Here is a 22,373-nt window from a genome sequence, read left to right on the forward strand (position 1 = left end):
TCATCATTCTTAATATTTACACCCCCTGTTTTATTGGTCTACCTTCCAGTTGTCACCTCCCAGTTTGCTATCTATTTTTCAGGCCACTGCTCGGCCCAGTCTTTCCATTGCATTGCTTTAGTTGTTTCCCTTACCACTGCATTCCACAACATTGCCCTCTGCCAGTATGCACACAAGCACACCTCATCCAATTTAAGACTGGTTACAATCTGTCTGCAATAAGATATAAAACACGGCAATGCAACTGTAAATAAACAGCTTCAGCAGTTTTACCACAGGATGTGCAAGCAGCTTCTGAGATCATCTTGCAGACATAAAGCAGTTAGAACATACTGATAGTTACAGGACAACACTGAGTCAGATCTGCCCTTACAGGTTGTGTCTGGATGACCAAGGGTGGATTATCCAGTGGCCATTCTGGGCACAGGCCCAGGGGCCCACGCTCACTTGGGGCCCATGTGGGGCAAACACCAGCATTTTGGACATGAAACAAAATGTACATAAAAGCCAGATAGTTTACACCACAGTGTCTAGTGTATTGCTACTGGTACCATTGGCCGAGAAATGTTAGAAATGTAGCTTCACAGTGTATCATTCCCACTTTTCACAATTTTGCGGTGGGGAAAGGGGCCCTTGGAACATTCTTGGCCCAGGGGCCTGTGCACTTTTAATCCGGCCCTGTGGGTGACAGCGCACATATATATGTAGCCTGTTGTTTTCTGGATGTTTTCTGAAGCCCCATCAAACTCCTGAACTCATTTTGATTAGTTAATTTAACAACTTAATAGATGCGTTGGATTACAGCTGATAGAAGCAGCACCAGTCAGTTTGACAAGCCACACACTTCTCTTTTTCTTTGTTTTCTCTTGTTCTCTGTAGCTTCTCACACCTCCATCGCACATGCAGCCTGTAATTAAGGGTTTCTTTGACAGGCTGGGCTGATTCTCACCAGCAGATGGTGCGTTGCGTTCCTCTGGCTCTGCTGAGTCGCTGCCGACGGTGCCGAGGGGGAGGCGGAGCTTTTCTTCCGCTGCTGTCGACGTAAAGGCGGCGGGCAGCAGGCAGAGGGCAGCAGGCAGGGTCCAACTCATCCCGACTGGATCGCACAGGACCAGCAACATCATCATCATATTCATCCTCATCATCCACCACCCACCCACACAAGGACAACCTCCCCAGAAGCGCACAGGGAGCGGAACAATCTTTTGTAAAGGCATTCAAATAAAAATTATTTTTTATTAAAGAAAAAAACAAAAACGGGGAAACAGAAGAAGAAGCCACAAAATCCCATCGATAGCAGCAAGATGCTGGCCTGTACGGAACTGATCACCATGTGTCTCCAGTCTGCCAAGCACGAACACTTGAGAAAGCAGCAGCAGCAGCAGCTTGACCACAATCAGAACCAAGGCATCGCTTTATTCCAGGATGTAAGTACACACAGTGGCGCAACAGTCACAAGAAGACCTCTTTTATTTTCAAGTCATCTTTTTTTTCCAAGTAACCTTGTTCATTTTTGTGCATGCTTGAATTAATATTTAATAATCCTCTGCTCGTGTCCGTCTTCTGGGTTCTCTTTTTTTTTATTTTTTTTTTTTACAACCGCACAGCATGAGTGACACACTGTCCTTCACCCGTCTTCATGAATGGCTCATTTACTTTAAGCATGACCCATTCAGAAAGGTCCTATTATGTAAGAAAGGTGAGTCCATTCAGTCCATTGTCGAGCCAAAAACAAATTGTCTAACACAGTTATATGACATGCAGATGGATCTAAGGACAACAATGATGTCTTAATGGGGGGGGGCACATTAAAAAAAAAAAAAAACATGCACAGATGGGTGCCTACACAAAACATATCACACACGCTGCAACATAAGTGCCTCAGAGTCCCCAAGAGTGTCCATGTCAATATGCAGTAGGTCTATTATATTTCAGATCTATGCTTTCTGTTTGGAGCTACTTTGCAGCATATAGATGAAGAAGATGTGTGAGTGGCATCATTTCCCGGTTTTAAACTCCCCAACAGATGGCTACAAATTTAAATTAGTTACTTCAATGAAGATTATTGACCTGCTAAAAGGGAAATAACGCTGCAGCAGGCGCATATTCAGCTGAAATGTATTTTGCATCCACTCTTTCTTCAGCCTAATGCTACATAATTTCCAACCATGCATTTTTTTTAAAACAAAACCTGTTACAGTGGCTGATAGGTTAGCTTTTATCCTTTAACAGATGTATAAACTGAGAATGTGATTTCACTGGAAGGCAGCTTGATCCAGCATAACTAACGCAATCTTTTTTCATCCCCAGTTCACAAAGCACATCGCCATCGATCTGCACATAATGGCTTCCCAATACCAAATCATGCTCACACAAGCACTCATATTAATACAAGGAAACTTACAAAACTGAGCTTTATTTGTGCTTTTCTTCTCCTATCATGCTTGTGGAAGCTTTTTGAATATTGTGACTCACTTTCACTCAGTAAAAAGGCTGTTTCATTGCTTGGTTTAAATGACACTGCTGTGCAAATCCTCTCCATTCCTGTGATTTTATGTGCTGCAGAACTCACTGACAGAGCACATGAACTGGCTTTGATTTAAAAAAGAAACATTTCAACCAAGCATCACCAATGCAGATGATGCATTTTCTTTAAGCTCTTCGTCAGTATTGGGATGCCAATTTCTGCATAAACTCCATCAACGTCCCAACTACCCGCAAAGAAAATCTTCTCATTAGGCTTTAACATAGACAGTTCCTATAGCTCTCAGTCTCCATGCCAGCCTCTTGTGAGCTGTCGGAAGACAGGATTCTCCTTTTGGAGCCTCTGCAATTCTAGGAGATTTGACAGCAGTAGTTGCTGCCAACCTGCCATGGAAAATGCCATCATTCCAACTTGTCAGTCTACAGATGGCTGGGGGCAACAGCAGTTCCTCTGGAAGTTTAATCTATTGCAGTAACAAGTTCTTACTGCATGATTATCCTGGTTAAAATTATCAGTCAGTGATGATTTTATCACAGTATTTGTAAAATGAGAATATCACAATCTGTGAAATAGTCTTTCTTTGCAAATGCACAGTCTTTTTATTCTGTGCATTTGCTGTGCTCTATTTTTTACTTGCATTGTGGAGGTTTTAGTGTTAAAAAGAGGATGTAGCAGAGCGTATCCAGGCCTTCACACTCCAGTGTGCTTGAAAGGTGAGAGCTTTCGCAGACTTCACGGTTTGCGTAAGACGATACATTTAATCAACCATCCATTCGTCTTTACCGGTCCATAAACAGTTACTCAGCGGCAACCATAGAGAAAAAAGGAAAGCTAAAAATAAAGAACCTCTTTAATCTCAAATCAAACACACTTCATGTTGATATATCTTCACACAGTTTTGGTATCCTGAGATATGGAGGATTGTTTCCAATAATTAATCATCATCAATGAATGTTGCTTCATTTTGTGCAGGTTTTTAACAGAAGTGGTGGAAATGTGATCGTTTTTTGTGCCTTGGGAGTCAAAAGATATAGATGTTTTCACCGTGAAGCTCCTCTGGGTGCATACAAATGTCAGCCTTTCATTTCCTGAGATGTCTCCTGTCCCTGTTATTATTGAGATGAGAAAATTACAGCTCCTCTTAAATAAAGGCCTCATCTGTGCATAAAGAGTGAAATATTCCAAACAATTGTATTTGGAGAGACATATTTACACGTTCATTAGCAATCTTCTGAGTATACATTGCTGTTAGTTTGATAGACAAAATGAGTTATGCTGAATTGGTCCTTAATTGTGTCAAAAAAGTTCAGTTAAAGAAACTGTGGCTTTCAGACTGTGTTTTTTTTTAAAAAGGATAAAAAATGTACTTAAATAATAATTTCAGCATTTCTTGTTAATTAGACCCTAAATGTAACTCTTGTCTCCTCCCCTGTTTTTCCTTTTGCAGATTTTCCGCCGAGCTGATAAAAATGGTGAGTATGGAAGATACACAGCGGCAAATTGAGTCTCTTTAAATGTCTTTCAAATATGTGACACACAGCGTCATTCAGACATAGATGGGATTTTTTTTGACCTCTGTAGAATTGCTCTTTTGTACTGCAGAGCTTGTGAGATAGGAGGATATAAATAACCAAGGTCAACTGCAGCTGCATTTTCTGGGTTTTGTAATGTAATGGGTTTTGACTGGATGAACCCCTACATTTCACCCAGCAGGCCCTGTTCGGTGTGGTGCCCTGCCTGAAGCAAAGCACTGCTCATCTCAGTGATAGGCAGGCTTATAGATACAGCAATGCAAGCATCAATAAATTTGCCTTGAATCTTGTAACACATTGCTGGCAATATAAACAGCATTTTAACTACAAACAGTAGAAATACACCTTAGACTTGATAAAAATCAGAATTTATTCTCCAGTAAACATGACATTGTTTCACTGGGTTTGTGTTGCAGTGTTACAACTTCACTTCAAAGAAATTTCTCTAACAAAATGTCTCCCAGGAAAACACAAAGCATTCTACTTTGCATGAAAAACCATGCTAACAAACAGGAAAATGTTTCTATGGCTAATTCCTTATTAAAACGCTGCATCCACATCCAGTGGACTGTGGAAATTAAAATGCAGCAGGGTAAGTTATTACTGCTTGTAGAGCATTGATGAACTTTGAGTAGTTTCCTCAAGAGAATGGTGAATGTGTTGCATAAGAGTGGGAGTAATGATAGAACATGTTCTGCCAAGAGCGGAGGGTTGCTTGAGGCACTTTGGTTTTTTTTTGGTTTTTTTTTAATACACTGAGATACAGAAAATTCTTCAATTATGAATGGGACATAAAAGATGCTTTTCTTTCACTGGTGCTTCTGTAAGGAAACTGTAGAAGATGCAAGGATAGGGTGCTTGGATTTCTGTTTCCTGCAGTTGAGATGTGTCTCAGATGATTACTCTGTGAACTAGCTTAGCATTTCCAGAGCGCTGGAAATCAGTACAGGCGGTTCATTTCAGTAATATAAAGAAATGCATACAGAGTCGGTTTCAATAACCAGAGTATTTATATATTTGTATGTTCATAAGTCTCAGCTTTGCTCTTGTATTTCATACCATCTCTGCTGATCAGTCACACAGGCTACTGTCTGTCAACCTCTGTAGAGTGAATGAAAACAGCAGCTAAAGACAACTGTGCCGCGTGTTTGTGTTTGTTATCTCCAGCTTGCAGCTGGACTCAGCTTGTTTCTCCTCAAACTCACTGAGTCGTGCATCTAAGAAAAGGCGCTTGATTCTGTGCAGGCGGCCGCAGTATGCCTGAAGAAATATGCGTTTATATCATAAAGGATGTGAGCTACTAACCATTACTCTTTATGCTGTTGTAATGAGGACTAACGTTCTCAAAAGCAACAATGTATGAGTGGATCAACACGAAGTAGACTCTGAAGCTTTTATTCAACAGCTTTTTACTGGATTAAGCCATTTGCTTTCATGTTGCTGTATACTGAAATATACACAAAGATTTTGAAAAATGAAGAGTAAAGGATATGGTCTAATTTGTCACTGCATCTCTTGTTTGTTAGGATGAAAAAACAAACAAAAAAAAGCATTAAAACACCAACAAACCAGCAAATTGGTTTGTAGGAAATGTCACTGAGATATCTTAAAGTAGGACATGTTTCTGACTTGTTTTGATGTCACGTTGACATTTAATTATACATTTCTTTTCATGGACGTTATGTCACTTTACAGCAGTGTTTTTGCTTTATGGCACTGCGTCACATGCCAGCAACTGGATATCAACACATTGGCTGTTTTCAGTGCTTTCAGTGAACAATGGCGGATTCATCAAAGAAATGCAGAAGGAGATTATTGAGTAAAGCAAGAAAAACAAAGAGAGAAGGGGAAGAAGCAGGAGATTAAACATGAGTCAATATCAGACGGACTTTATTGTCTGGAGAGAAACTAAATAGGAAGTAAGATGGATGCTGAATTCACCGTCGTTAGGGGAGGACTCACTGGGTAAATCTTTAACATTTTTAAGACAAAAGTAATCATGTAATCTGTCTATAAAAACAAAAAATGTCAATGAAGGTTTTTTTTTTAACTCAACTTTCTTCATTTTCTTACTTAACAGAGCACTACAGAAACACATTTGGGACAATTTAAGATTAAGTATTAAAAATAAGATGTACCAGATGTTAATGGTTCCATCATGAAACTGAGTACAAGTTTTTGTTACTTGATGACATCAACTGCAGCATACTGGGCTGCAGCCTCAGTAGACATAAATGTAAAAATAAACAAATAAATAAAGGTATGTAGCACTCACTCTCCTGATTCATTTATATTATTGAGCTGCAACTTGTTCATTATAGGATAATACCCGCTGTGTATATATTATCAATGTTGTCATGAGAAGTATCTTTAGTAAGCCACTGTATAGATTAGCTTTTGACCTCATGGGGATTCTTGTTATGGCTGACCTTAAACAAATGAGATAGAGCACTGACATGTACTTAGTGATTCCCATATTATCCAAAGATGTCTTGATCTTGTTCCCACTCTTGAGATCCGATCAGGATATCCCTAAATACACTGAAGATTTTAATGTAATAATTTATCATTTGTCATTTACTTTATCACAACCTAAATATTCATAATAGGAAAACTGAATATTTTTAAGATTTGTTTCAGACAGATGGGATTTTTTTCCTCTAACAGTGTGGTCTGTCTCACACTGTTGTTTTGCTGCTGTTTTTAATGAATATTTCATTCACTGCTGTAGCAGAGAGGATTTAAACCACCAGCAGAAATCTCACAGGATGCTTTTGTGTGCACAACATACTCAGCACCTGATGAGATGCAAACATTCAGCTTTCATTAATCCATTTAATCCATAATGTTTCACCAACTAAATGTATTAGCTCTCAGGATGCAACATCTATCAGGCGGTGATTAGTATGCAGATTACTGTATAATAAAATCTTAGGAAATGATGACAAACTGTGCTTCAGTTGCTTTTATTGTTATTTCTAGACTTAACAAGTTGCTTCTGGGTAACTGTGACATTTCTGTTAAGTTTTGGTTCAAGTTACACTTTTTAAGTGTCAGTTTTTCATTTAAAGGCAAAGAGTCAATGTTAACCTGACACAAAGAGTTATTAATAATTACAAAACAGAACTTTTGCAATAATTAATTTAATTTATCTGTATTTTGTTGTCCAACATCCGAAGAGATTTAACCCTGACAGATTTGACCCTCACTGAAAATTTATTGGCTATTTTTCTACTATTTTTTTCTTCTTTTTTGATTCTGGCTTGATAAAAAAAAAAATTCTTGTTGCATAATTAAAAGAAAAAAAACATTGAATTACACTCTTAACAACTTAAAGAGAGTATGTTTGGTATCTTTCTCTTATGATTATCTGTTTAATTTGCATAAACTAATTGACTTATTGTAACTTGAAGCATTTTATGCAACTTTACCATGAAACACCACGTTCAGAAAGTTCTGCTCTTTTTAGATCATGCTAAACAAAACACACAATGCTGATAAATAAGTAAACTACACTGAAATCCAGCAAAAGCACCATATTTCTAATGTATGTGTTCTTCTCTACAAACAATTGGTGTTTTTTTTTGTTTCTTGCATTTCCTTAAGGAAGAATGTTTCTGCAGACGTTTAGTCTTCAGTAACAGAAGAGCTTTTTAACTTAGGTAACAGTTCAAGTTGCAGTTTTATCTTTATTATACGAATCTGCCTTTCTTCTCTTGTGAACAATAATTCAATTTCATGACAGACGTGTTGTTAGGCAGACTTGGGATTAACTGCTGCAATAATATAAGTTTTTTGTTTTTTTTTAAAAAATGAATGATATCTGTCTAAATATTAATAACAGAGACCAATGCTTTTCCATTCACATCGACACATTGTGGTCAGTCCATCCAGGCACATAAACCACTTTGCAGTGTGGAAAAGCCCTGCAAAAGGCATATTATACAAACATCCCTTATTTACTATAAATTTAAATCCAAATGCACACACAGTGAGCTGCTTAAGAGCTTGAGTTTTGCACTGTTCGTATATTTATTGCATCAACATGTGCAGCTGTGCTCAAAGATGGTCTGTTTTATGAGATATAGTATATATAGCAGTAAAGAAGCTGTCTACTTAGGGATACACCTTTTTCATTCTCATAAACCTTGACAGGAAATTTATTGGCTATTTTGAATCTATTTTTGTCTTCTTTGTTCATTCTGGCTTTATTAAAAAAAGTGACATTTGCGAAAATGTTTCCCGATGGACCAATCTAGAAAATGTTCTTGTCTCTGCGTACTAAAAAGGACATCTTGTGATGAAGCTTTTAAAAGGACTGAGTGCATTTTAGGCTACAAAAAGATGTAAAGTCCTCTCCAATTTGGTTTCCTCTACAGAAAGCCAATAGTAATTGGCAGCTAAGAACTTGTCTGAACTTGCTGTAGTTTTAGGAATACAGAATATCTGAAAGATGTGCCTTGTCCACAGCCAGGATCTCTACCTTTAAAGCTTTGATGTGAGTAAAAGTGAACACGTGAAACTTGCCATCTGAGCTGTATTTGGGTGTCTAGTCGTGTGTGAATCCAGACCAAAGCAGCTCTGATGGAGAAGGCTGGGGGATGAGTCAGAAGTGCAACAGACTGCGTTTACTCCCACATCATGCAGAACAAGATTTTGCAGCAACCCTTGAGACAGAAATGATCATTCTGTCTTCTGTAATATCTCGATCCTTAAGCGGAGGTTTAACTTAGTCCCACAACAATAAATGTTGTGTTTCATTTTCTCAAATAATTCATGTCTGGAGCCATCCATTTCATATAGATAACAAGTCAAAAGTTGTCTTGCAAACTATCAGATGACATGATTAGCAGGTTTCTGGGTCTCAGAAAGCTTCAGTGGTTTCCACAGGTTTTGCCTCATTATGCAGTTGCTTGTGAGCACAGCTTGAACTAGTCAGACTACCCTTCATTAAAGAATTCTGTCATACTTTGCAGCAGCACCTTTGAAGCTATCTTTTAAATTAAATTACATTTTTGAAGCCACAATATCCTTTGCACATTATTCAGAATGATGAACAATATAAGTGATGAAGAATTTCAGGCTTCGTCAGCATGCAACTTTCACAGATTTGCCTCTTTTCAGATGATGGGAAGCTGTCCTTGGAGGAGTTCCAGTCGTACTTTACTGATGGCATCCTGACTGAAGAGCAGATGCAGGAGCTGTATTACTCCATTGACAAGCAGCAGACAGAGTAAGCTGCTCTACCTTATTGAACATCCTTCAACTTTGATGCCATCTGCAGCCCCTCCTGCTGCCCGTCTGCAAGACGTCAATACCTTCCCTCAATGGAAATTATGCTGAGACAGTCTGTAAAAACCAGACATCTGTTTAGTAACTGAGAGCACAGAGAAAGAAGAATGTAAAATAGCTCCTAATTGTGCTTCTTGCACAATTAGGAGCAGGATGAATATAGAAAAGAAAATGTTTCTTTATTGATGCAGCAAAAATACTCAAGAGGCTTCTTTACTGTTGCTGTGGGAACAGCAGTTATGTGAATATAAATATTATTATGTACACTAACTAATCTCAGTGAATAATGGCCTTTCAGGTGTTAAAGTGTTTACTATAAAGCTCAGTTTCCTTTTTGTACTTTAGCAATAAGACTTACAAAATATAAACAATTAGATGCTCCAGTGACGCAGCCATATATCCTTCTGATCTATGGTATGCCTCGGAGGACTCTTTATCTAAATGCCAAGTTGTTGCCTTTTTTATGAGTTCACATGCAGAATATTTCCGGGCATGAACACACATCCTTTCATGAGCAATCAAAGACAAGTACCTTAGAAAGACTATTTAAAACACACAGTCTTGTTCGTCAAAATGCCTGACAAAAAAGAGGGGAAATCCGTGTCCATTGAAACAAAACGAGCTCATCAAATTATGTCATTGTGTTAAAAAAAATTCACATGTCCTTCAGCCTCACGGGTTGAACATGAATTGAACAGCTGAAGAACTGAGCACATGTGTGCTTTAAAAGATGACATAATAAATTGGAATAAAATTATATGAGCTGAGTTAAAGTCAGTTTACAGTGTTTTGTGTGTACTTTTCAAAAATTGCATGTGGTAGCCTATAATACAGCATAGTTTGATCAAATCAGTGCCGTCCCCGAGTTGTTGGACATCTTTTAGACTTTATTTATTCAATAAAGCAAATTATTGTAATGGTATGTGTTAAATTATCCATGAGCATATAAGATGAGAAAACAAACAAAAAACTAATATAGATAAATGTCTGGATTTTGAGGGGCATCGCTTTCTAGTTCCAGGCAAACTTCTGCATGCTTTTTAATGACTGACAAGAAATTTGTGATTTCTCCCATTTAAGAATCATATCTGAAGTACTCAGCCTTTTTAATTAAGCAGCTGACCCAGATTATCATCATGTATCACCTGTAGGAACAACCCCAACTTCTGATCATCAAGGTAGGCAGGATTTAAACAATGACTAAAATTCAGTCCCTCCAGGTGGAACCTGTGGCTTGTGGTTGTGTCAGACATCTTTTTCTTCACATCAGCTCTTAAGTTTCCTGCACTGCTCTGTTTGAAAACCTCTGCAATATTCATAGTGCATTTGAGAAATATTTTAGGCTTCTCAGTAATATCTCTTTGATTGACATCACTCTTATTGCCTCCTTCTGACTGTCACACAGCAACCTGGATATAGACAAGCTCTCAGGTAATGATGTGCCTGCCTTATTTAACTTTTCCAATAATAATTGTGTTTAGTCCATACATCACATGCTTTAAGCTGCTTCATAATGATAACAATTACTTAAACACTTTCCTTATTTAATCTCAGTTAATACTTGGAGATTATGTCCTGGAACTAGGCAAAGGACAAGCACAGATTTATTTTGTTATTGTAGAAAACACCGCTGATTGATGCTCATCAGCTAAAAGCAGCTTAAAATAGCCTAAGTAAAGTTTTATTCCTCCAGAGTACTTCACTCCGCATCTGGGGGAATACGTCAACGTCCTGTCTGCTCTGGAAAAGCTGAACGTGGCCATTTTGAAGGCAATGGACAAAACTAAGGAGGTAGGTAAAGATGGCTCACACTCCTGTTATAACTTGAATTTTGCATATTAAAACTTGGAAAAAAAATAAATTAAGCATCCCTCATCCCTTGAAACCTTTTATTACCAGCAGCTCAGTTGTCAGTTTGAAACCCTGCCAGAGATCAGTGTGCTGCTGCAGTGCTGCAGGAGGAAAGGAAAACTGCCCAGCCCGACTGACTCAGCTGCAGAGCAGATAGCAAAGGAAGATGAGCTCAAAGACTTTTACATAATGAGCTATTCTTTTTTAAAAATATCCAACAGGACATTTGATGGCAGCTGTATGTTCTTTGTAAATCAGTTCTGCAGCTTGTATGAAGGAGCAAAGCAGTTTATCTGGCCCGAACAGAGCTGCAAGGTTCTATGTGTAAAGGTGTAAAACGTATCCAGAGCACAAGAAAGATCGTTAACATAACTTAGATCCATGAAGAAAATAATGTTGTTTATTTCAAAGCATTTTATTATTAATATTTTAATTTTTGGGTGTAATAAATGTTAAATGTAGGGAAAAAAACCCAGTACAGTAGTCAGGGGCAGTTTATTTTATATTATGTAGAAGGTCAAGATGACTGTTTTCCTTTACTCCTTCAGAATGTTGATTTGTATCTTGGTTTCTCGCCTCCCTTGGCATCTTGGCTCCATCTGGTATCTTGTTTTTTCTCTGTACTCTCTGAAACCATAGCAACCACATCATGAATTAGAGCTGTTTCAGGGCAGCATAAAGAATTGTTTAACATTTCTTGAGTTTTTGTCATTGTTAAGCTATAGTGAGTCAGTAAATACTCAATTCTAAGTTTTTGTCTTAAAAATAAATGCACAATAGAAAAATGGTGGAATTTCTGTTATAATTTTTTTTCAACCCTGTAAAGGGTGTGCTTAAATTTTAAACGTCCTAACTCTGTTTTGAGCCTGAAATAAATAACTGTAGAAGTAGCAGTGAACCTGAAAATACATCTAAGAATGATTTTAAGTTTCTCCTGGATTTATGTATTTGTTCAATTATTTATGAATTATTTATCAAATAATCATTTCAGCCCTATATATATATATATATATATATATATATATATATATATATATATATATATATATATATATACATACACTGTATGTGTGTGTGTGTGTGTGTGTGTATATATATGTGTATATATATATGTATATGTATTGTGTACAGATATTCCATTATCTATCTATCTATCTATCTATCTATCTATCTATCTATCTATCTATCTATCTATCTATATATGTGTATATATATATATATATATATATATATATATATATATATATATATGTATATGGTGGAATATCTGTACACAATACATGTGTGAAATAATCAGCTGTAACATTGAAAAACAGCTAATTTATACTGGGATAATAACTCTAAGCACAATATCTGAGTTTGCAGCTTTACTTGAACAGCAGTGGTCTCAAGATGGAACCTCGGGGCCGATGCTGTTCCACATCTACATCCCCAATTGCACAAATTTTAAAAAACAACATAATTAAGTTAATATAGTTATGCTGCTGACATGGAAATCTATATAACCGTCTCACCAGGAGACCACAGTCCAATCCAAACACTGATCAAACGCAGTGATCAAAATAAAAATTGGATGTGCCTGAACATCCTTCAGCTAAATGAAGACAACACTGAAATAAATACATATTTTGAGCCAATGTAAAATACTTTTATCAACATATTGCAATGCTGCTTTTACTTCTGTTGTATTTCCTTCTTTTATCAACACTACTAGAAACTGGCAACACTTGCATACCGCTGCTTATATGACATTAGTCTTTTTGCTTTCCTGAAGTTAACACATCTTTGGATTTGTGATTAAAATGGTCCATGCTAAAGTTAAAGTGACAAAAAAAGATTCAGGAATTGCTTTTCAGTTTCAAAGAAAGGTGAATTTTTCTTTCTTTAGTTTTGAATAATGAGACTGAGTGTCTCATTCTGAGTATGGCTTGTGTGCTGTGTGTAATTAGTTCTTTATGAAATCCTGTTGAATCCCACTCAAGCAGAGTGATAGGCTTAATTATCCATCAGATTTAGAGAGGATTTAAGGGTTTGACCCTGACAAGTAAAGCTATAATGATGTTGTTATGGAGACACGGAGAAGACATCATCATCCAAAAACTTCAAGGACAACTGAATCAATAGTTGAACCCAGTATTTATTAATCTTCTAAAGGTCTCCGTTAAGCCATCTTGTGAGTATTTCATCTTCTTGCCAGAATGTTGTAACTGAGTTGTTGGTGGTACACAGCAAATAGTTTTCACTGCAGCTATAGAGATAGAAAACAGAAGAACAATGATGTGCAGATGACAGTAACACACCCCTGAGCTGTCCAACCGATCTGACATTAGATGTCGTCCACATAAATGCTGAACAAGCCAATGGCCATATTTCACATTTCTTTTTCCTCTACAAGCTGAGTCTGTTCACTCAGGCACTTTTCTTTCTCTCAGTTTTATCTCTCATCCCTCAGCAACTTTATCTCCTTGTGTGGCTCTTTCTCTTTTACGCCCATTTTCTCTGTATCACACATGCCTTCCTGCAGCTCATGCATTTTTCATGTTGCTGTTAGTTGTTCCAAGAGCTTTTTTTGTCTTGAAGAATTGAGGCTTTCCTCTGCATTCCTGAGGACAGTGTTACTAAATAAATGACTCAACCGACTATACAGCTTATCCTATAGAAGTATAGAAGTGATTGCTATCAAGCTTCTTTAGGCAAATATATTGATGAAACTCACCCATGCAGTCTGTTCTGCTTTTATAATACCCTGAAAACACAAATAGTGAGGTAATAAAATCAGCCAACCAAAATGCATTTTCTGCTTCACTGTTTTGCCCTGAGATAAAAGGAACATTTCCACTTTGGTGTCTCGGTTCATCTTCTCCACCACTGAGACAACAGAGCACACAGAGACAGATTTTAACTTGCTCCGTCGACATTTTTCAAACATTTCTTAGTCATTTCTTTGTAACTCTACTTTGTGGCACCGCAGGGTGCTGGTGAGGGAGATGAGCTTTATTATCCACAAACACTGGGTTGGGAAAGAAAAGGTTTTCATCAAAACAGCTGCTGCATTGCAGGTTATAATGTTCAGCCTCTGGAGAAGGAAACAGACTCACTGCATGTGAGATAGACTGTTGTGATCTTTGCATTCAGTAGCTTTGTGTCTTATTCTGGTGTATTTGAACTGATACAGTGTAATCTCTGTATTCATTTGATTTCAGATAGTTAAAATAAATACTCTTGAAATCACCTTGAAATAAATAAGCTATAAGAAAATACCTTATAATTATCTATTTGTACCGTTCTGATCATATTAATAGGTAGCCCTGAAATAGCATATATTACATCACTTTTAGGATGTCACTATTTATTTAGATAAAACTTACTTATTGTCTCCAGTAAAAAAAAAAAAAAAAAACTGTTTAAAATGGCTCAATTCTTTCCATTTATGCCACTATTTGTGCTAACAGGTTTCTTTCCTGCTCAGGCTCAATACCTGTGCCTTAAAATAGTTCTAAGACTATTCAGTCCACAGTATTTTTCCTTACCTTGCCAACATGTGTTTGTTGGGCCCATGAGGGTTATATTTGGGCTATGTGGGTAGGCATGTTTTTGAACGGGGCAAATTTTGCAGGTCACCTGTGGTTTTATTTACATAGGCCCCATATGTTAAGCCCATGTGGGTTGCCTGCATGAATCCCATTAGGGATGTAGGTGGGCTAAGTGGGCATGGGCAGGCTGGCTAAAACGTTGGATCCCACCTGAAACCCAGCAACCAACTCAAACCAAAACTAGCCAAACACAAGTTTGTTATCTGCAGCCCAGATTTAACTCTTATAGGCCCCACATGGACAGGTTGGCAGAATATCCTGCCAATCATTTCATGTCTTTGTTGTAGTTTTAAGACTTTTAAATATTATGATACTAAGAGTCTTAAAATAGTTTCCATGATGTTATTTTTTCTGTACTGTTTATTGCAATAAAGAAAAGACTTGCATTGTTGTTGTCAGAATATTTTGATTATGCAAGACTTATTGATCTTCATATTTTTCCAATTTTTTTCCTAATTCTGTCCTTATAGTTCATAGGGACCAGTCATCCTGACTGACACAGTAAAACATCAGATTATTATGGCTCTAAAAAAGATCGTTGGTTATCTGAGAGTAGTTTTGTTCCCCATTTTTCAGTGCAGACATATTATGATAAACTAAGGAAAGCTATTTTTATAACATTTTCACAGGAGTAATTACCATTCACATCAACTACATGAGTCCTACATTATTCTTTAACATATATTTGATCAGCACATGAAAAAGAATGACAACTTAATTTATTTTAAAGTGATTTGTTCTTTTTTTTTTTTTTTTTTTTTTTTTTTTTACTCAAATAATAGATGATTCTTTCCCTTAATTTTTTCCGCTTTGTCTTTCATCCAGGAGTATCAAGGTTCATCCGTGCTGGGTCAGTTTGTGACACGCTTCCTACTGAGGGAAACCTCCACCCAGCTCCAGTCCCTGCAGTCATCACTGGATTGTGCTATGGAGGCTGTCCACGACCATGGCTGTCCTGGGAAGAGGATACTGAAGAAGCCAGAAGACCTGCCCATACAGAAGGTGACCAAACGGCCTGGTCGACGCATCCAGAAGAACATGTGTCTCTCTCCTACCGACCCCTACTCTGGCATGCTCACCACAGGTACTTAAAGGTTTGTGAGTAGATCTGATTAAGGAAAAGAAACTGACGAAATCCAGAAAGTGTGAAAGGGGATACTGTTGGGTTCAGATAGACGTCACAACACAGTTTGTTTTTGTTATGAAATTCCACTTCTCCGTCTATTCTGTGCTGATACTGTGCTTTTGGGAGCAGGGGTCAGCGTGGAGCCAGACAACCACTGGGGCTCCCAGATCAACCGGCTAGAGCAGCTCATTGACAAACTGGAGTGTGAGGTCTGTATCACTGGTATCATCTATATTGTCTGCCTTCATGCTGAACTTGTCTTGTGGCTGGCGCTTCATATTTAGCAACAGTGAATGTCAGCTGTTTTTATAATAAATGATAAGATGATGCCATCACTAATCATAGGAGTCGTGCCTTAAAGTTTTAACCATAAAAATCAATCAACATCACAAACATTTCATGCACACAGCGAGTTAAATTTTCTTATAAGACTCATTTTCAGTCATAAGTTTTGTCTCCTTGGTGAGTGCTGCTATTTAAGTGGAAAAGGTTTGACTGCAGGCTGTTTTATAATAGATAAAAATGTTAAGGAGACCATATGAGTCCTGCTAACCATTTGCAGATACAAATGTTGCCCTGCGGTATAAAAAACATCTCAAATATTGTCTTGGAAAAAGATTTGTACAAAAGGCAAAGCTGAGCTGCAACACACACACACACACACACTGAATGTCATGAATAAGCCTGTGAATATCTGATATCCAGCCAGACTGGACAAAATGAAGAGGCTTCAGTGAGCCAAAGAGATGCTTGTTTTGAACTTTATAAAAATCGTTGGAAGAGGAGCACGGATGACTTTGGGGCTCTGTTTTGGATTTATTTAATTTTAAATGCAGCAGTCACGGTAATTTGAAATCTTGATGCAAAACTATAGATAAGATTTTTTGGGATTCATGCTGAGGATACCGAGCGAACCGACTGATCTTATCAGAACTTTACTGCGGGGGGGAATGTGAATATGGTAAAACACAAATTTTTGTGACAAACAAAGCACTGACAGACTCCTGTTCCCGTTTTCAGAGTCCACAACTTGAACCTCTCAAAGAAGACACACTGGCAGGGACATACAAATCGGTGAGGCAAGCATGTGTTGAAAATAGCGGTGTTTCTTAGTCCTGGTCCTCGGGGCAGGGCAGTGGGCCCTGAGGAATAAAGTGTGTATTATGGTTCATATAAACAAAATCCTAATATGTCTTAAAATGTTGAGGATAAATCTGAAAGGACTTATTTAACCAACCAAATGTCATATCCATACAGCTGTACTTTTACAAATTGTCTTTCTAATTAACTTTAAGTTCAGAATAGCTGATGCAGATGCTCTCCAGTCAGTCAGGTGAATGCATTAACAGCAAGATCAGTAAGAAAATCTGATTTTACTTGTTTGCTGTTCATATAATGAAGACACATTAGAAAAACTATGAAATCATATCCAAGTGTTATTCCATATCAAATGCAATGAAAAAGTGCAGAGTTTTCCACTACAAACATTCCTGTGGCCTGACAACAGTGAGACCATTCGCATCAGAATGTTTGTAGTGGTAGCTAACACGTAAAGGCTATGGGCTCAATATAAAATCATAAATATTTTGCAGTTGTAAATAGATGTTTCCAAATAATTTCAGAGTTTCTATTTATAAATTAAGTTTTGTCATTCTGCAAAAATAACCTGCTCAAAAAAATCAATTTAGAAAATGTGCAGAAAATGATTTCCATGGTTGGAAAAAAGATTCACATTTGTGGAACAAAAAAATAGAAGTTCTTTTGCAAATAGACTTTGTCCAGAGACGCAAAGCACAAAACTGCTTGTAAGAAGTTGCGGATGGAAATTTTGCCTTTTTTCTTTATACCTATATTTGATTAAATGGTGTATCAAACTATACAATTCTTGTTCTTCTGCAAAGATGCATGCTCGTAAGGGGTAGTAGATTGATTAAAAAAGATAAAATATGCAACTTCACTCACTCACACAGTTTTGTGTTTTGTGTCTCTGGATGGGATAGTTGCAAAATAGTGTTTTCCCCCATAAATGCTAATCTTTTTTCCAACCAAGCAAATCTTTTTCTGCACAAGTCTTTGCACATCTGCACAGACTTGAATTTTTGGGCAGTTTCCTTATGCGGGATGACAAAACTTGATTTATAAAAATAAATGCATTTATTTATTTACAGCTGCAAAATATTTATAACTTCATATTGACAGATAGATGGCAAATACTTCTGAAAGCTAAACAAGGTCAGTGTTTAACGATGCCAAAAGGGAGAAATTAATTTTACTAAGACAAGCAATCCAAAATTCTTTTAGTCTTTGCAAAAAATCTAAGTTGGATAATAAAGAGTGCTATTAAAAAAACCATCATGTTTGTATTTGCATGTATTTGGAGGAGTGGACCTTTTGTTTGAGGATTCACTTCCAGAAATGCTGAGAACTTGATGAGAACTGTGGTGAGGGACCTTTCCAGTATCAAAGAGTGAAAAAGTAATGAACATTAAATTCAACCTTCTGAGGAAGAGTTAGTGTATTGATAATTACAGAAAAAGGACATTAACAAATTTGGATATGGCATCTTTCATAAGATTGTTAAAAGAAGTGATTATTGTATTGGTTTATCCTCTCTATAACCACCTGTCAATCAAATGATGGGTTCAACATACACACATACAGTCTAACAGTCTTTCATTTTTCTCTTTAGAACATACTTCTGGTCCAAAGACAAATGTCTGTAAAGGAGAAAGATGTAGAGCAGTTTCAGCAAGCTCTCAAAATCTATACAGACGCCACTACCAGCCAGCTTAACAACTTGCAGTACGTTCCCTTATTCCCTTATTTACCTCTGTGATGTTTTTTTTGCCTCAGGATATCTGTGTGATTTGATGCATCTGCTTTAAATTGCTTCAGTTTCCCCAGACATACATCATCAGATCACTACTAATGCCCACTCTTTTAACTCTTTAACTGTCTTTTTAAAATATTATTATTCTTTTATTGTTTCTAGTGTTTCGGTCCAGAACCTGCCAGACAGATCATGCTTCATCATGTATGAATTTTGGCAGGATCGTCTCTCCTGGATGAGGTACGCTTAGGCATATTATTGGCATATAAGAGTTGGAAACATGCTCTGGGAATTAGAGTACTGAGCCAAAGTTTGCCCAATGCACAGAGCTGCTAACAAACTCTCTTTGAAGAGCACTGAGAGTCTCATCATTTTTGTTTTTCTTCACTCTCAGCTACCTGCAGTCATCCATCAGCAAGACCTTCCAGCGCTGCATTATTGAGTCACTGGAAGAACCAGAAATGGTTTCCACCATGCTTCTCCCAGGTACAAACTGATCATCAAAACAGTTGCTTTTTCCTAATTACAAATAGCTAATTTAAAATACAATTTTGAAATTGCTAGTAAATATTTTGGTTTGTAATAAAAAGCTCTATGACCTCACAGAAATGCTGTTGCTCAACATGCTTTACAGATTTCATGTAGTTTTAAAAGCAAATAATCACAGTGATGGACTTAAATGGTTTAGCGAGTGTCAGATGTATTATTTGGGGGAATTCATAATTTTGCTATTCAACTTGCTATAATCAGAACTTTTATGTATTAACAAAGGAAAATAAAAGTCATAGTTATGAACCAATACATCACACGTCACTGTTTAGTTTCCCTCTGTGCTTGAACAATTTCCTTTATCATCCCTTAGCATTTTTTTATTTGTCCACCCCATATTTTTATTTTGACACACTGATAAATCAAGTTTCAACAACCTGATCAGATTTAAATGGTGGACAACATTTAGTATTAGGATCTAAATAGCCATTTTTTTCTCAGTAAGTTAGTGGAAACCTTAACTGAGCCAAAAGCAGAACAAATATTGAACTTATCTGCATTTTAACCTGACATGAATTTAGCCAATGATACTCTTATCGAGTTAAAGCTTCTCCGAGATCATTGATTGTCAGCATTTCCACTGCAGTCTGAAGGACAGCAAAGACCAGACACTTTAGTCCAGCAACAAATGAAAAACTCAGTTGTTCCATATCACTTTAATGTGAGAATATAACCTTAATAAAAGGTTCCATTCCAGTTCAGTGAGTGGATGCAATTCAGAAAATTAAAGATAGATGCAAAATAAAGTGAGACAAGTAATACTAGAAACAAAGTGGGGCGGAAAGACAGTCAAACTGGTCTTTCTTTGCTTTTGGAATGAACTTTCTCATTTTCTAAATCAGAAAATGTTTTCTGTGTCTACTTCCTCAAGCTTTTGCTTCCAATTAGTGATGCAATTTGTTTTTTAAAAATTACGCGAAAGAATTAAAAATACAGGTACTGATAGTTACTGATAGTTATTGTTTTGCAAATAGAGACACCCAGTAAAACAGACAGGTAGTTATAGTATATTGGCAAAGGTAAGTAATATGCTATATGTTGGAAAAGATAAGTAATAAAACTTAAATTTGCTTGATTATTTGACCATGCAATCTCCAACTCAGTGTTACTAAACATCATTGAGAAGAATGCGCAGGGAATTTTGGAGGCTGAAACAATCTCCCAGGGATCTAAATGGTTTGAATTTGGTTGTATTAGATGTAAGGACACATTCAGCTAATGGTAACAACCACTGACTAGCAAACACAAGCGGACATCCCTTCCACATTAACCCTAACTCTAATCCAGCCTCGCTCAGATATTTAATTGTAAGTTTCTCTGTATCATTGTTTCTTGTTTGTTTGGCTGTATCAGATCATCAAGCACTGACAGATTGCTTCATGTTGCAGCATCTTGGTGGATTATGAACAACAACTGAGCAAGCAATACAGCCTTGATTCAACACAGTGAGGCCAGGAGAAAGAAGAGATTGCATAATCACGACTTCGTCTTTGGTATTAACTTTATTCTTTATGGCATGAATGGGATTGCTTCTGCAAACCTTCGCTCCACGGTTCTACAGAAAGACTGCTCGGGAAAAAATTTCTCTCAACAGCGGAGAAACGTAAAATCATGGGAATGAAAGAACTGAAATGATGCAATGTTTTGTTGAGGATTAGGAGCTGAATTTAATTTTTAACCTCTTTTAACATCTCTTGCATTTGAGTTTAATAGAAACACAAGTCACATGATTTGAAAATTTTAAAGACTTGCATGATTTTCTTATTTCTCAGTGCTTGTTTGTTTCACTCAAAGCTGCATCTTAGAGTAGATATCATGCCAACAGTACTACAACATTAGCAACACGAGTAAAAACTGATGCATCCATTCAGTCACTGTCCTTCCCTACAGACGGAAAAAAAATAGAAGTAGGGTTAACCTTTCATCTTGTTCTCCATGTGCTGTTGTGCTTTGTTGTTTCCTTCAAAGCTCTGCTACCAATAGTCTTTTTTGCTGAAGTCACAGACGGCCATTAAATAGAACATAGTTACTGAATAATTATGGTCTGTATCTAAACTTTTATCATCTGTGTCACTCCTGCACTTTAGAAAACATATGGAACACAGACCTTACGATAAAGAACAGACTTGTATTGTTGATTGTCATTTTAGAAGAAAAAAAAAATAGATTCAGCTGTTGTTATTAAAAGCCAATATCTGCACAGATGTGCAGACACATTAGTGGACAACATGTTACGAAATAGTTGTGCAGTTTGCCTGTACTCCTGTTCTGCAGTAGAAGTAAAACTGAAAAGCCATTATTTTCCATTTGCAGTGTGTCATCAGAGAAGAGTTTATCAGTAGAATACACATATTGAAGTTTATATTTTGAGATTATGCAGAAACTGTTCTATGTAATGAGATTAAAAACAGCATCTGTAAAGATAGTGTACAGTAGATGAAAACCTGTCAGACTGATGTAATTGTTGTATAACAATGGTAAATGTACAGTCGTTAAATTTAGTCAGTTTTGGTTCTGATTATTTGAGGAATGAGCGTGTTCACTCTTTTAATGTGTTCACTTCTGTATATTTTATTTTATGCAGAATATACTGTTATGTGCATTCTATGTTTGTTTAATGGCATGAATTAAAGTTTGAAATGTAGATGACATGAAGAAGAGCATTAGTTGTAGATCTGTAAAACAAAAAAACAAACATTTGAGTATCAAATATATATCAAGAGTGGGACATACCAGAACTGTGGTTTATATGCATAAACAGTAAGAGTAATTAATTGGCCCTTTTGTAGTCTGTATGCCTTAAAACTAATTTCAGTATTTAATTACCACAGAATCTGCACAACCCAACCATAAAACACACAAATATAAAAGGAAATTCTCGTTCTGTTGCCATGGCTGACTGACAGACTGAAAAACCCTGCAAATATGAACTCATTATAGCATAAGAAACTTCCATGAAAGTAAGTAGAGAGAGAGAGAGAGAGAGAGAGAGAGAGAGAGAGAGAGAGAGAGAGAGAAAGAGAGAGCGAGAGAGAAAGAGAGAGCGAGAGAGAGAGAGAAATTCAAATCCAGCTTGTTCTGAAACTGGAGCAATTATAAAGTTGGTTTTCAATCT

The 22,373-nt window shown here is 36.9% G+C and overlaps 1 protein-coding gene across 1 annotated transcript; it reads left to right on the top strand.

Annotated features, from left to right (window-relative positions):
• Positions 1 to 1,289: 1,289 nt before the first annotated feature.
• Positions 1,290 to 20,675, top strand: LOC306755217 (N-terminal EF-hand calcium-binding protein 1-like; the record flags this gene model as incomplete). Its single annotated transcript, XM_079239524.1, has 12 exons — positions 1,290 to 1,427; positions 3,933 to 3,957; positions 9,142 to 9,250; positions 10,715 to 10,740; positions 11,003 to 11,100; positions 15,579 to 15,837; positions 16,009 to 16,088; positions 16,900 to 16,953; positions 18,569 to 18,681; positions 18,872 to 18,949; positions 19,104 to 19,195; positions 20,647 to 20,675. The coding sequence occupies exons 1-12, from the start codon at positions 1,305 to 1,307 to the stop codon at positions 20,673 to 20,675; spliced, it is 1,086 nt and encodes a 361-aa protein (XP_079095650.1). The 5' UTR covers positions 1,290 to 1,304.
• Positions 20,676 to 22,373: the final 1,698 nt, after the last annotated feature.

Source organism: Telmatherina bonti, assembly GCF_933228915.1.
Source record: "Telmatherina bonti genome assembly, chromosome: 4".
Lineage (NCBI taxonomy): Eukaryota > Metazoa > Chordata > Actinopteri > Atheriniformes > Telmatherinidae > Telmatherina > Telmatherina bonti.